At 37.2% G+C, this 12,587-nt stretch overlaps 1 protein-coding gene across 4 annotated transcripts in view; it reads right to left on the minus strand.

Annotated features, from left to right (window-relative positions):
- Positions 1-227: 227 nt before the first annotated feature.
- Positions 228-12,587, minus strand: part of exoc6b (exocyst complex component 6B) — a 145,783-nt gene continuing 133,423 nt past the window's right edge. For 2 of the 4 annotated variants that reach the window (XM_038286421.1, XM_038286423.1), the window contains 3 exons: positions 4,638-4,750; positions 3,916-3,927; positions 228-1,262 (listed from right to left, as the gene is read on the minus strand). In XM_038286421.1, coding sequence (XP_038142349.1) covers positions 1,136-1,262; positions 3,916-3,927; positions 4,638-4,750 — 252 coding nt within the window. In that variant the 3' untranslated portion in view covers positions 228-1,135. The remainder of the gene's footprint in view (positions 1,263-3,915; positions 3,928-4,637; positions 4,751-12,587) is intronic. The other 2 variants (XM_038286424.1, XM_038286422.1) reach the window with 1 other exon arrangement.

The following is a 12,587-nucleotide window of genomic DNA, read 5'->3' on the forward strand; positions in this document are numbered from 1 at the left end:
TCTCCTGTTAATGCTAAAATGTAAAAGTTTGAAGGATTAAGTGTGGCATAAAATAGGATTTTTTATTTTTATTTTAAGAAGGTAGAAATTGAAAGATACTGACTGCAAATACAAAACACATTCTTGGACTTAAAACTTAAATATTGCTCACTAAATCTAGGTCAACATTAATTGAATGATTTTATTTATATTTACTCAATAGAACCCACTTCCCAAATATTCTCTGAATTGGATTTATTTTCCCCCTCTTTCTTACCTTTGCATGGCTTTCACTCAAAACCACTTCAGAGTCCAAACTACTGTCGTCTTAAAAAGAAAGCACACCCCTCAGGTGCACTTAGTTTCACACAATCTTCTACATCCCTTTAAAAAGGAAAAGTGTTGCTGTGTAGTTTTATAATCTATTGCAGTAAAATCCTGCATTCGCTTTAGCTCCAGTCTTTATTTCAGTGCTTTTCCGAGTACGAAGCGACCTAACATGACATCTCAAATGGCAAAAGAATCTCAGACGTACATTCAATGTGTTTTATCGTTGTGCTACAAGAAACCAAGAGGAGAGGAATGGAAGACGATAAAAGTAGAGCCAGAAGAGGCTGCTTAACCCAACCGGTTCAGTCAGATTAATAAAAGTGTTTCAGGGAAAATACAGGGTTCATGAATCCTAACAGATAATTTCCATGAAAGTATTTAACATCTCATACTTCTCGTCTGCCATCTAATAGCATCCTGCATGAAAAGATCAAACCTCCTAGATAAAGATGAAAACAAGGGGTTTAGGAGCAGCATTATAAGATTTGGCTCATAAATCTGCTGCGTCTCATCAAATATAGGGACTCAGTAGCATCCTAAAACATCAACGTGACGATTAGTTAACAGTGTCAGAAGAATCTTCTTCAGGATAATCTCAGGGAAAATTACAAAAACAGCTGATGGCAGGTCGACTAGCAACTAATGAGCAGAAGCTGGGATGGAAAACTTGGCGACCTTTTTAAGTGCACGAATCAAGATTTTGCAAGTTCTAAACATTTGCTTCCAATAAGTAGATTTTTGGTAGACAACAGCCGCTCCGTCCACTCCAGGATGTTTCATATCATAGAGTTTGATGGAGCTCATGGGCCTCTTGACCAGCCGCTGTTTAGGTGTGATGCTGCGCGATGAGGCTGCGGAGCTGTTTGATGACGGCGTCGATGAGCTTCTGTCTGTCTCTGTCCGCCTTCTTGAACTGGGCGAGGACGACGTTCTTCCTGCTCGTCTCCTTCATCCTGGGGGACAGAAGGAGGAGGACAATGATTAGATGGATGAAGTGGAATGACAGCAGTATAAATGCTGCAAATGTAGAGGAAAGATTCAAAATGCCTCCATAGACGGGCAATCTGTGTCAGCCTTTCAGCAGTGCTGTGAGAAGTATTCATCCCCGTACATTAGACGTTTAAAAGTTCAATCAGTTTAAATAAATAAAAAAAATGGTTTTAAATGATTTTATCAATGTAGGGAAATAAACTAAACCTTGACTGTGTGAAACAAAATAATAACCTCCCTCATGACATCACTAAATATGGCCTTTTTTTCCAACATAAAGAATGTTAAAACTTCTAAAAAAAAAAGTCTCCAAACTACCAAACATTGAGCATTAAATGAGACAAAGTCTCTATCAGTCCATCAGTCATTTATCTGAGGCTTTGGGACATCAAAGGATTACGGTGCCAGCCGCTTTCCACAAAGGAGAAAACATTACATCTCTGTGAACCTTCACGTGAGGGCCCACCCTACCACAGCTACTCCAAGAAGGCCTCAACCATTGATCCAGAAGGTTGCAAAAAACAACAAAAAAAGAAAGGCCAACATCTAAAGCACTACAGACCCCATTTGCATCAGTTAAAGTCAGAGTGTGTGGTGCATTAGCTAAAAACAGACTCTTAAAAGATGGCAGCCTTACGAGGCAGAAACCACTGCTGAGCAAGAACAGAAAGGTTCATCTTTGCCAAATACCATCTACATCAAAACATTTGGAGTTTCCTGGAAGACTGTGGGTCCTATTACATCTGCTGCAAACCTAACAGCACTTAAGAAAAAAGACATCAAACCAAGAATCAAACATGGTGTTGAGGTGTTGCTGTTTTGCCTCGACTGGCAAAACATGTCAGACCTGAACTTCGTCAAGAATCTGTGGATCGACCGCAAACGGTGATCCACAACATCCCCCAGCTCCATTAGGAAACCTCAGAGGAGCATTTAGTAATTATTGGTGAGTTATTTTGAGGGGACAGCAAATTTACACTAAATTATGTTACTTTCTATTGTGTGAAAGTGTTATATCTTTAATTTGGTCTTATGGAAAGATGCAATGGGAAAGCTGCATTTTGTAAGATTTTGCAAACATTTCTTTTCTTTAAAAAGTTCAAGTATGACCAAAACCTATGCGTGCAGAGCCAATGCTTTTTCACATGACTGTAAATAAAAAATGTAAATCCTTTATTGACCCATAATAAGGAAATTCACTCTCTGTTGTTCATTTACTATCTGAAAAGCTGTACTACACAAAAAATAAAATTTTATTTTGTATACACTCTGTGTAAACAAAATGACAATAAAAGTTGTCCAAGTCTAAGGCTACGTTCACACTGCATCCGGAAGTGACCCAAATCCGATTTTTTTGGCCCATATGCGACCTGGATCTGATCTTTTCATGGCTGTCGGGAAAACATAGATTCGATTTTTTCCAATGCGACCCAGGCCACTTGGCTATGTGGTCCTGAATCCGATACCAATCTGATCTTTTCAAATGTGACCTGGGTCTGAACGGCCAGGTGGCATTTATCCGACCCGAACGCCATTAATACCTGACATTGGTCACTAATTCTGGGTCTTGCTATGAAAAAGTGGCAAGAAAAACAACAACCATTGTGGACAATAATGCGGAGAGCAGTATTCATGTTTATTAATCTTAAAAAGATTGTGTTTTTATGGTTGGAAAATATTGCTAGATGCGCTCCAGCACTACCATCCATGTTTACTTCCGTAAACATAGAGCACGCTGGCCTGTGATGTCATTGCATCCTCTACTGCGCATACGGGACACTTGCGTTGTATGAAGTTGTATCCCATACAAGTGGCATATAAACGCAAATAAATCGGATTTCACAAAAAAAAAAAAAACAGAATTGAGCATCAAGGCCTGCAGTGTGAACGCAGCCTAAGTCTCTGCCTTTAACCAATTACCTATGGGAAGCAGCAGGCTGCCAACGTTGGCACCAGGGGAGCAGTCTGGGGTTTAATGGTCTTGCTCAGGGACCCCAAGTGGTTAGGGCATTGGGTCCAGGAGGTTCTGAGTTCAAGTCCAACACAGTCCCATGGACTGCCACTTTGGGTCTCTGAGCAAGACTGTTAATCCCCACACTGCTCCCTAGGCGTTGCACAATGGCAGCCCGCTGCTCCCCAAAGGGATGGGTTAAATCCAGACAGTGAAATTCATTGCTTTGTACTTGTGACAGTGTAATGACAATAAAGTTGGATTTTTTTCTTCATTTGAAAGGTTCCACCTGGGCATAGAGGTGCAGCAATACCCTCTCTCTCTCTTTATTATTGGGATTTATGTTGTGCTTGTTAGTGTTCTTGAGCACGTAATTGGTGTAAAAACTCTTACAAGCCAGTAATCCACAAAGACTGATTAGAACTTTGTTTACATGCAGGCTGTGTGAGAGAGGATGCGATAAACGTCTATGATGACACAGATGCACACAGATGTGGGTGTTGTTGGAGAGATAAATCTCAGTATCATCAACATATCAGTTCACTTTCTGTTAACCCTGAGAATCCCTCAGGTGAAATTTCACACTCTGACTTTTAAAAAACAATTAGGAGGGGTTTAACAATACATGCCTGCAGAACACACACAGTCGTACAAACAATACTCACGGCTTAAACAACCTGTCAAAACAGGAGAAAGGGGAACAACAGGAAGCAGGAGTTAAGATGAATACGATAAGCTGGAAATCATTTAAACATTGCTTTTCTTTTTAAAATGAAATCAGGAAAATTAATTCCCACTAAAACCAAATTAGATAGAACTTTGTGGGTTTAAGTATCTCTTTAATGGTAATGAAATTCAACCAGTTCTAATTTCTGAACTTTAATCAACTAAACTTACCCATTATTGACACAATCCTGTCCAATCACAGTACAGTAATAAAGTATTTTAATCCTTCATCCATTTTTAAGGTTTATTTGCTTCCTAATGTTTAAAATGACTAATTGGTCATGTTCTTCTGATAAAGCATTAAGGTTTATCATTATACAGAAAGTATGATATTTAATGTTTTTTTTCTTTAGAGCTATTTTGACTTTGTGCTGATAAAGATTCTCAGTCATCCAGGTCATAGTCATTACGTAAAAGTAAAAGAAAAAAAATCCACTGGACTTTGTTTCCTGGTGGCGAAACATCTTCAAATCTTGGAAACCAAGTCCAGTGGATTTTTTTTTTTTTTACTTTTAGGGAAATATTTTGACTTTGCTTTTTCCTATTAAAAAATATTTAAGAAACTAGTCAGGCTGGCAAACATATAGAAAGTTAAGAAACAGAAACAAGCTAAATTGTTGGTAAGGAAAACAAACGGAACAAAGGCAACATGACTACTCACTTCTCCAGAAGCGCCAATGCTGTGTGTGGGTTGACTCTCAGGTATTTGCAGGTGGGTTTGCCGTAGTCGGCCAGGTAGGTGGACCAATCCCACTGGGTGAAAAGGTCCAGTAACTGTACAAGAACATTGAGAAAGAGGAAGAGAGAGATTTAGAAAAAAAATTACTCACAGATTCAAAAATATAGCCTGAGAACTTCAACACGAAAATCAACAACGTCCACATGCTAAGGCTGATACGGTAACGAGCTGCAGGAACAGGGAATTATTACACTTTAGAAGTTCAAAGCTAAAAAATAGGATGAAATATAGACAGATTTATGGAGATTATTCAAATTGACAATGAGCTCTTAGAGTTTCCTTATCAGAAATTTCTTAGGCTCAAAGAAAATGTAGCTTTTCAAAGCTTATTTACACAATAATTCGTTCCACTTATGAGAGTTTTGTTATACAAGCTTTCAACTTTTATTAAAAAAATAGAACCACTTAACCAAGAACAGACCGTTTTCTGGAGAGCTGATGTTAAAGTTATATGCAATAATATTTTACAATTCTGAATATCTATATAGCATCACCAACAAAGTAAAATAAAACAAGCAGCTCTAATTTTAACCTAATGAAACGGCATTGCTTGTTTCAAAATAGCTGAGTAAGGAAGAGCAAGTTTTGTCCCTCGCTGACCTTCCTGTTATGAGTTAACTCTGCAGTGTTTTCTCAGTGCTAAATGAACAATGAGTAAACAAAGCCGCTATAATCTTCCTAAGAACTTAAAGGGGACTATACAAACTGAATTAGCATTGGATTTACAAACACTGGTGCTGCTGTGACATGGTCTTGGCTGCTTTCTTTACTCCGACATGACAAACATCTGACCTCCATTAAAAACCCACCAATATTCTTGTGACATCTTGGAAATTGGCATTATTTTTTTTAAAAGACTGACAGAAAACAGAAATAAAGAAGCAGTGAGTGGAGAGAGAGAAACTAAAGCAAGGCTACGAGGAACGGTGTCATCTTCTCCTAAATGACCCGCTATTCACAGTGTTGCATAACCAGCTGCTGACCTGCTGAACCCTCCGTAAAACACTCAAACACGCATGCAGAAACAGGCCCTGGCAGGCTAACCCATAAGCCACCACAGTCTGTGTGTGTGTGCAGGGAGCCCCAGTGAACTCCACATAACACCAAACACACACAGATCCAGAGAGAGAAACCATATGTGAGCGAGGGATGAGAGAGAAGTAGGTGGGGCAAAGAAAGAGATGGAGAGCAAAACCACATGTGGGCGAAGATGGAGGGGACAAATGAGAGAGAGCAGCGATGGAAACAGATAGCTAAAATCAAATGCAACAAAGAGGAGGAGAGGTAAAAGAAAGGTAGGGTAGAATCTATAGGACGAGGAAAAGAAAAAGAGGTAAAGACTGGGCGTTAGAGGAGCCTCATCAGAGCACAACAGTAAATGAATGAACAAATTATTAGCTTTATGAATGACATCACTTTATTTTGAACTGTTTTTGGTAGAGGAAATATAATAAGCAGCATCTTATCTGATTGAATAGTTGTTGGCATGATTTCAGTTTAAGAATCAGAAATTCTCATCAAGGCATCAAAGCACATTCCTAGAGTAGAGAAGATGGATTCCTTAGTTAAGCTGAAAGCTTCTCAAAGTCAAGCTAACTGCTCTTCTGAGTCAAGGTAAAAACCAATGACTTGAGGTAACGGCGGCTCACTCTGCTAACAGCAACTAAGACTTGAAGTAACATCCACTGGGACTAGAGCCGATGTCCCCTCGGACCAGAGACCACATCCATTCAGACGAGAGACCAAGTCCCCTCGGACGAGAGACCACGTCCATTCAGACGAGAGACCAAGTCCCCTCGGACGAGAGACCACGTCCATTCAGACGAGAGACCAAGTCCCCTCGGACTAGAGCCCACGTCCCTTCGGATTAGAGCCCACGTCCCCTTGCACTAGACACCATGTCCCTTCAGACTAGACACCACGTGACACCATGTCCCTTCAGACTAGAGCCCACGTCTCTTCAGACTAGAGCCCACGTCTCTTCAGACTAGAGCCCACGTCTCTTCAGACTAGAGCCCACCTCCCTTCAGACTAGAGACAACGTCCACTCAGAATCAAGCTAACAACTACCTGTTGAACTGAGGGGGTAATGGGATGATTTGGGGTTCTTTTGCTTTTTCTATATGTGAATGACATTTTATAAATATTTTTCTCTCCTGAGAGAGAAAAACCTTTAAGACATTATCTGTGTAGGAGATTGACCAAAACAAAACTAGAATGACAGAATCTGAATGGGTCAAAAACAAAGCAAAACAAAAACACTGAAAGAGGAAGAAATGGCAAAACAAAGGCTTAGGTGTCACATCGTCAAAGTTAGGACTGAAAAATGCCATGACTTTTATATATATATATATATATATATATATATATATATATATATATATATATATATATATATATATATATATATATATATATATTCCTTGCCATGACTTCGCAATCTGTGCTCAAATACCTTCTTATGTTCTTATGTTACAGAATTAAAATAATTTTGCAATAAAAAATTATTCTATAAACAGTAATAAAAGTTGTTTGAATATTGAAACAGGTAAAGGACTCTAAACTGTGTGACAGATGGACGCTTGAAGGAGTTTTTAAAGGTAAATTTGAATGATTTCTTCCTTTTTTTTAAAATGATATGTGGAAGTTTAAAGAAGCAAAGAGGTTGTGGTTACTACCAGAGTTATTCCCTAAAAGAGGAAGTTTCCTAAATGTTTTTTTTTTTTTCTGTTTAGTTCAATCAGCTATCACACAGGGAAGATGAATGCCTCTTTTGTACTTCCTCCCCTTTCTCCTTGTTTTCCTCCCACCTTCGTCACACTCCCACTATCTGCTATCTGTTTTCTTCTCCTTCCCCAGTCCTCCCACTGCCGCTTTCCCCTCTCCTTGTCCTCAAGTTCACCCCTTTGTGGCCGAGGTTTGACCTGCTAATCCTCTCGCATAAACAAGTACAAACAGGCGTGCTGCGTGCGCACTCAGGAACAGGTACATGTGAGGCTAAACAAAAAAAAAAAAGAAAAAAATCAGTGTTAATTAGATACAGGAAGCTTAACAGGCTGTTCTGGCTTCGTTATCATCAATTTGGTGGATGCAGCTTCCCAAAAAAGATTTAATTTTAATTTGTTGATTTAATATTCATGGATATTGAGATCAAACTGACCTTTTATTTTAACAGTGTGTGTTTTGTTTTTGTTTTTTGTTTTTTTGCGAAATGACTACCAAGGCCTGGTTAAGCTTTTCAAACTATTATATAGTTGGTAACATTTTCAAACATAACTTACTCATCTGCTTAACCAGATTTTTATCTGAAAAAACAGATCTTGGATGACAACTTCCAACAGTTATCCATCAACTACAATTCCCAATTTTGTTTCTGTTGCTAAAACTGTCACTTTTTGTTCATCATCAACAATTGCAAAAGATTGGAAACATTTCCTTTCAGTTCATTACATATTTTTCCAGGTAGTCCCGTCAAATTTAAGAAACGAGGAACTTTGATGTTTATCATTTATTTAATACAACAAGTAATTGATTTACCTTGCTAAAAACTCAACTAAAGTGAACAGATAAATATAGGAATGACTGCATAGTGTTTAGAACAGAGTTCAAGGCCCAGTTAGTCCCATATTGCTCTCAGTGTTCGCTGTAAGCTGTCCATTGATCACTAAGGGTGACAGGTTAAATACAGAGAAAATAATTTTGTGGAATGTTAAAAAAAAAAAAAAGGGAAAATAAAGGTGATAATTTATTATTTATAAAAATAATCTGTAAACCAAACAATGAGAACAATTACTGCTCATGAAGCTGGAATCGCGTCACACCAGCCGCAGCATTTGTTAATCCGATTCCAACTCAGTTTGTATAGTCCCTCTAAGTTCTTAGGAAGATTAGTACCAAGTAACCTCCACAGTTAACTCATGATAGGACCCTCATTTAAAGTGGTATAAAAAAAATATACCACATAGTTACAACTTTCATGTTCCATGAAGGCCATGATTCTACAATAAGAATAAACTAAACTGAATCTTTCAAGAAAATATTTATAAAACAAAAAAATTTTATTGCTATTTTGGCATGAATTGCTTTCAACCATTATATTCAATATAGACCTGAAACCATTTTTCTCAACTGTAATAGTTCCTTTATATGAAGACTAAAAACACATTTGTTTAGGATTGCCTTGGACTGTTCTAGTTAAAAAGTTCAACTGAAACATAATTAGTTCATTCTTTTAATTTTTCTTCAGTCCAACTGCTTTGTTTGTTCTTTCTTGTTTCTGCATATTTTTTTCTTCTACTTGCACTGATTCTGTTTTATTTTCCTATATTTTAATCATGTAGAGCACTTTGCATTGTCTTCGTACTAAATTGTGCTATACAAATAAATTTGCCTTGCCTTGCCTAATAGCTAACTGGGAATATTCAACTACCAATTGTGATCCAGCTTGAGCAGCAGACGGTGCTTTTTGAGAAACTGATGTTTGTTTTGTGTCTAGAAGTACCAGAAGGAGTATTTAGAGCAGCCCTGACAGAAAGTGCTGTACTGCAAATAATTATAATTATAATAATTATAGTTTTAATGAGGATCATTTTATCACGAGTAACTTATGTGTTGCATTTTCTGTATTCAAGCTCATCTGTTTCGGCTTTTTCTTTTCAGGGGTCGCCACTTAGAGCCACGTATCTCCTTTTTTGCTCCACCAGCTACCTAAAAGTCCTCTCTAACTCAATCCCTAGGTCTCCTCCTTGGTCTTTCTCTAGGTCTCCACATTCTATCAATGAACTCACCATCACCCTCTGTTGTACATGTCCAAACCATCTTAGTCTGGCCTCTATGGCTTTATCTCCAAAAATTCAAACATGAACATAAAAATAACAAAATCATTATATAAATTATGCTTAATATCATCCGTACAGAATAAATACACAAAAAATTAGAGTAATCTTATGTTAACCCTAGCGATTGCTAATTGTTACCTTCTTAAAAAACTTGTGTTTTCTCTTGCATCAAACATCACACATACTTATATCTAGACTTTTTATATAAAATCTAACAAAATAGAGACCTATTAGGTTAGCAAAATTAAAAGGAAAAGATAAAGTGGCTACAGTATGTGAAAAAAAAAATCCCCATGAACAGAGAAACATAAAACTATCAATTAAAGAGAGGGTAACGTTCATGTTAAAAATCAAAATAAACACAAACAGCATAATTACACTGAGAAAAGGTCGAGAATACAGTCAAGAGGGGCAACAGAATGCTTTAACACTAAAAGGCTCCAAACGGAACCCAAACAATCCTCTCTGTAAAGTTTTACTGGACTCCTCTTCATATAAATAAACCTCGACTGAAGTATTTTCATTTAGGGAAAGCAGCGTGTTAGTTTTTTAAGGTGCCCTCTGCTTTTGTCTCATCAGATCTTTTGCCTTTGGACCATATCGGTAACTTTCGGTTGAGAAAGTGCCGCTGCTCCTCTATAGGTACCGCCTAATTTAGATGATATCTTTAGAAGTTCCTAAAATATCTACTCCTAAAACACAAAGTGCTCTCTCTCTATCATTCTCACTGATAAAACAGTGGAAAATGATCCAAAATCGGTTTGGATTGTTTCACAGTTCTGTTCTGGCATACTTCCAACGATAGTTTCTCTTAATGGTCCGACTTCGCTGTAGATGAACAGCGGCTGCCTATTCTGGATGGTGAGAATGTTCATCCAAAGAGGATCCATCACTTACTCTTATGGAATTAAGACTGGATGGAAGACATTTTTATCTAATAAAAAATTATTTAGATTAACGATGAGATGATTAGTTTGAATCCCTACTATGCATTCCAGCACTAAAGCAGCAAGTTTTTTTCTGTGATCAGAGCAGCCAAGTGGATAGTGTTCATCTAAATGTACTAATAATTAATTTATACTTTTTTTTCATACCATCAGTTTGACTACAGATGTCTTGATTGAGGTTTGGTAATACATCTTTGTTGCAGTTTATATTCTTGTGATCAACCGTCCTCTCAGATTCCTGTCATTTTAATCTGTGCATTGCTAATCTAATTTGAAAAGGAGCTAATTGAAACAGCCATTATCACTGTGGACGCTGTTAATCAGAGTAATGCTCATACAGTGCACAGTTTATCCCGATGATTACAGATGGATTTACACAGGGCAACAAGAGGACAGATAAAAGACATCCTGCAGTATTGCTTTACAGGAAGCAACGCTGCAATGCCGTGCTAACAATCGTGCACGGAAAGAAGAATAACAAAACCACAGACTGATAAGCTAGCAGCTGAGATCTATAATACTTATATTTTATCTTAAAGTTTATCACAACAATCGGTTCTTTTTTTTTTATCACGACATGCAACATCGGTAGCTTGTTTGACTTGTAGCCACTGAGCGTGCCCGCTAGACTCACGCTATCAGCTCACAAAAAATAATAAAACATGAAAAGAAGGAGTAGAAAGGGAATTATTTGAAGACAGGATTTAGTTGCTGCTAAAGGTAAAACATTGATTAATGTTCATCATTAGTAAACCATTAACGCTAACTTATGGTTGAAGCAGTGTAATCCACAAATCTACACTGCAAAAACTATCTAGAAATAAGTAAAGATTTCCTAAATTAAGTGTATTTGCCCTTAATTTGAGTAGATAAGTAAGAGGATTTGCCAATGGAATGAGTATTTTTACTCTTAAAATAAGACAATTAGATAAAATTCACTTGAAATAAAACAATGCAATTGTTTTTTTCTTATTTTAAATGTAAATTATCTTGTTCCATTGGCAAAGTGTCTCACTTACCTCCTCAATTCAAGGAAAAAAATGCACTTATTTTAAGAAAGAATGATTTATTAAGATTTAACTTTTTTTACAGTGTATACTTCAGACTCTCAATTATAATATGGATACTTAGAGAAATAAAACAGTTTTTGGCCCAAATGAAGATTTTTTTGGGTCACACAACTGTAAATTAATGCTTATTTAAATGAAAATATTCATGTAAAATAAATAGTTTGAATGTATTTATTTTATTTATTTATTAATAGTATGATTGATTGGTTAATAAACAGGTTACAGTGTATGTTACTTACAAATGAACACCATAAGTTTTAAAAGATGCAACCTAGTTTGATCCAAACCACTTCAGTGTGATCCAACAGAATTACGATCTTTTTAGGACTCAGCACTAAAGATTGAGTTTAAATGCAACACATTATATATATTCCAAGTAACCTGAGTCATGTTTTTTAAATTCAGTCAAATAGTTTTCACTGTACTATGCTTCTTATTGAAAGGAGATTGTGTAGCATGCGATTTAATCTAAATCAGTACAATTTAATCCAATGTACCAGTTAGATTGAATGAAAATCCAAATCCATTTCACCACGACACTGTGCTGCTGAACATTAGCAATTCATTAAATGCCCTCAGATTCAAGCAAGATGAAGTACGACTCTGTTTTAAATAAAGATCGATACATTCCGATTTAATCCGATTCCATTTCGATCCATTTTAAAAAACAGCCGAAGGATTCTCGCTTCATACAATGATTTGGACAGGAAGAGAGACACTGGTGGAGTAAAACACACCCTCTTCCGGGAAAATGCAAAGTAAAATCTATATCACAGTCAGGGTCGCCCCATTTGAGTTTACTGGTAAGAGCTCAGGAGGACAGAAAAAAGGAAAATGGTGATCCTCAGAGCAACAAGTGTTGAACAAACATGATGCGTATAAGGGAACCAGTCAAATGTGGGACATTGCTTTAATATCTAGGTCACCAGGACAGAAGTGAAAAATGCACCAGAGTCCCACACAGATCATCTGCTCATCCCATGTAGTGGGAACCTCTCCATATGCACTGCAGCCAGC

This window comes from Cyprinodon tularosa, unplaced genomic scaffold (genome assembly GCF_016077235.1).
Source record: "Cyprinodon tularosa strain WSP-4 unplaced genomic scaffold, ASM1607723v1 ctg225, whole genome shotgun sequence".
NCBI lineage: Eukaryota > Metazoa > Chordata > Actinopteri > Cyprinodontiformes > Cyprinodontidae > Cyprinodon > Cyprinodon tularosa.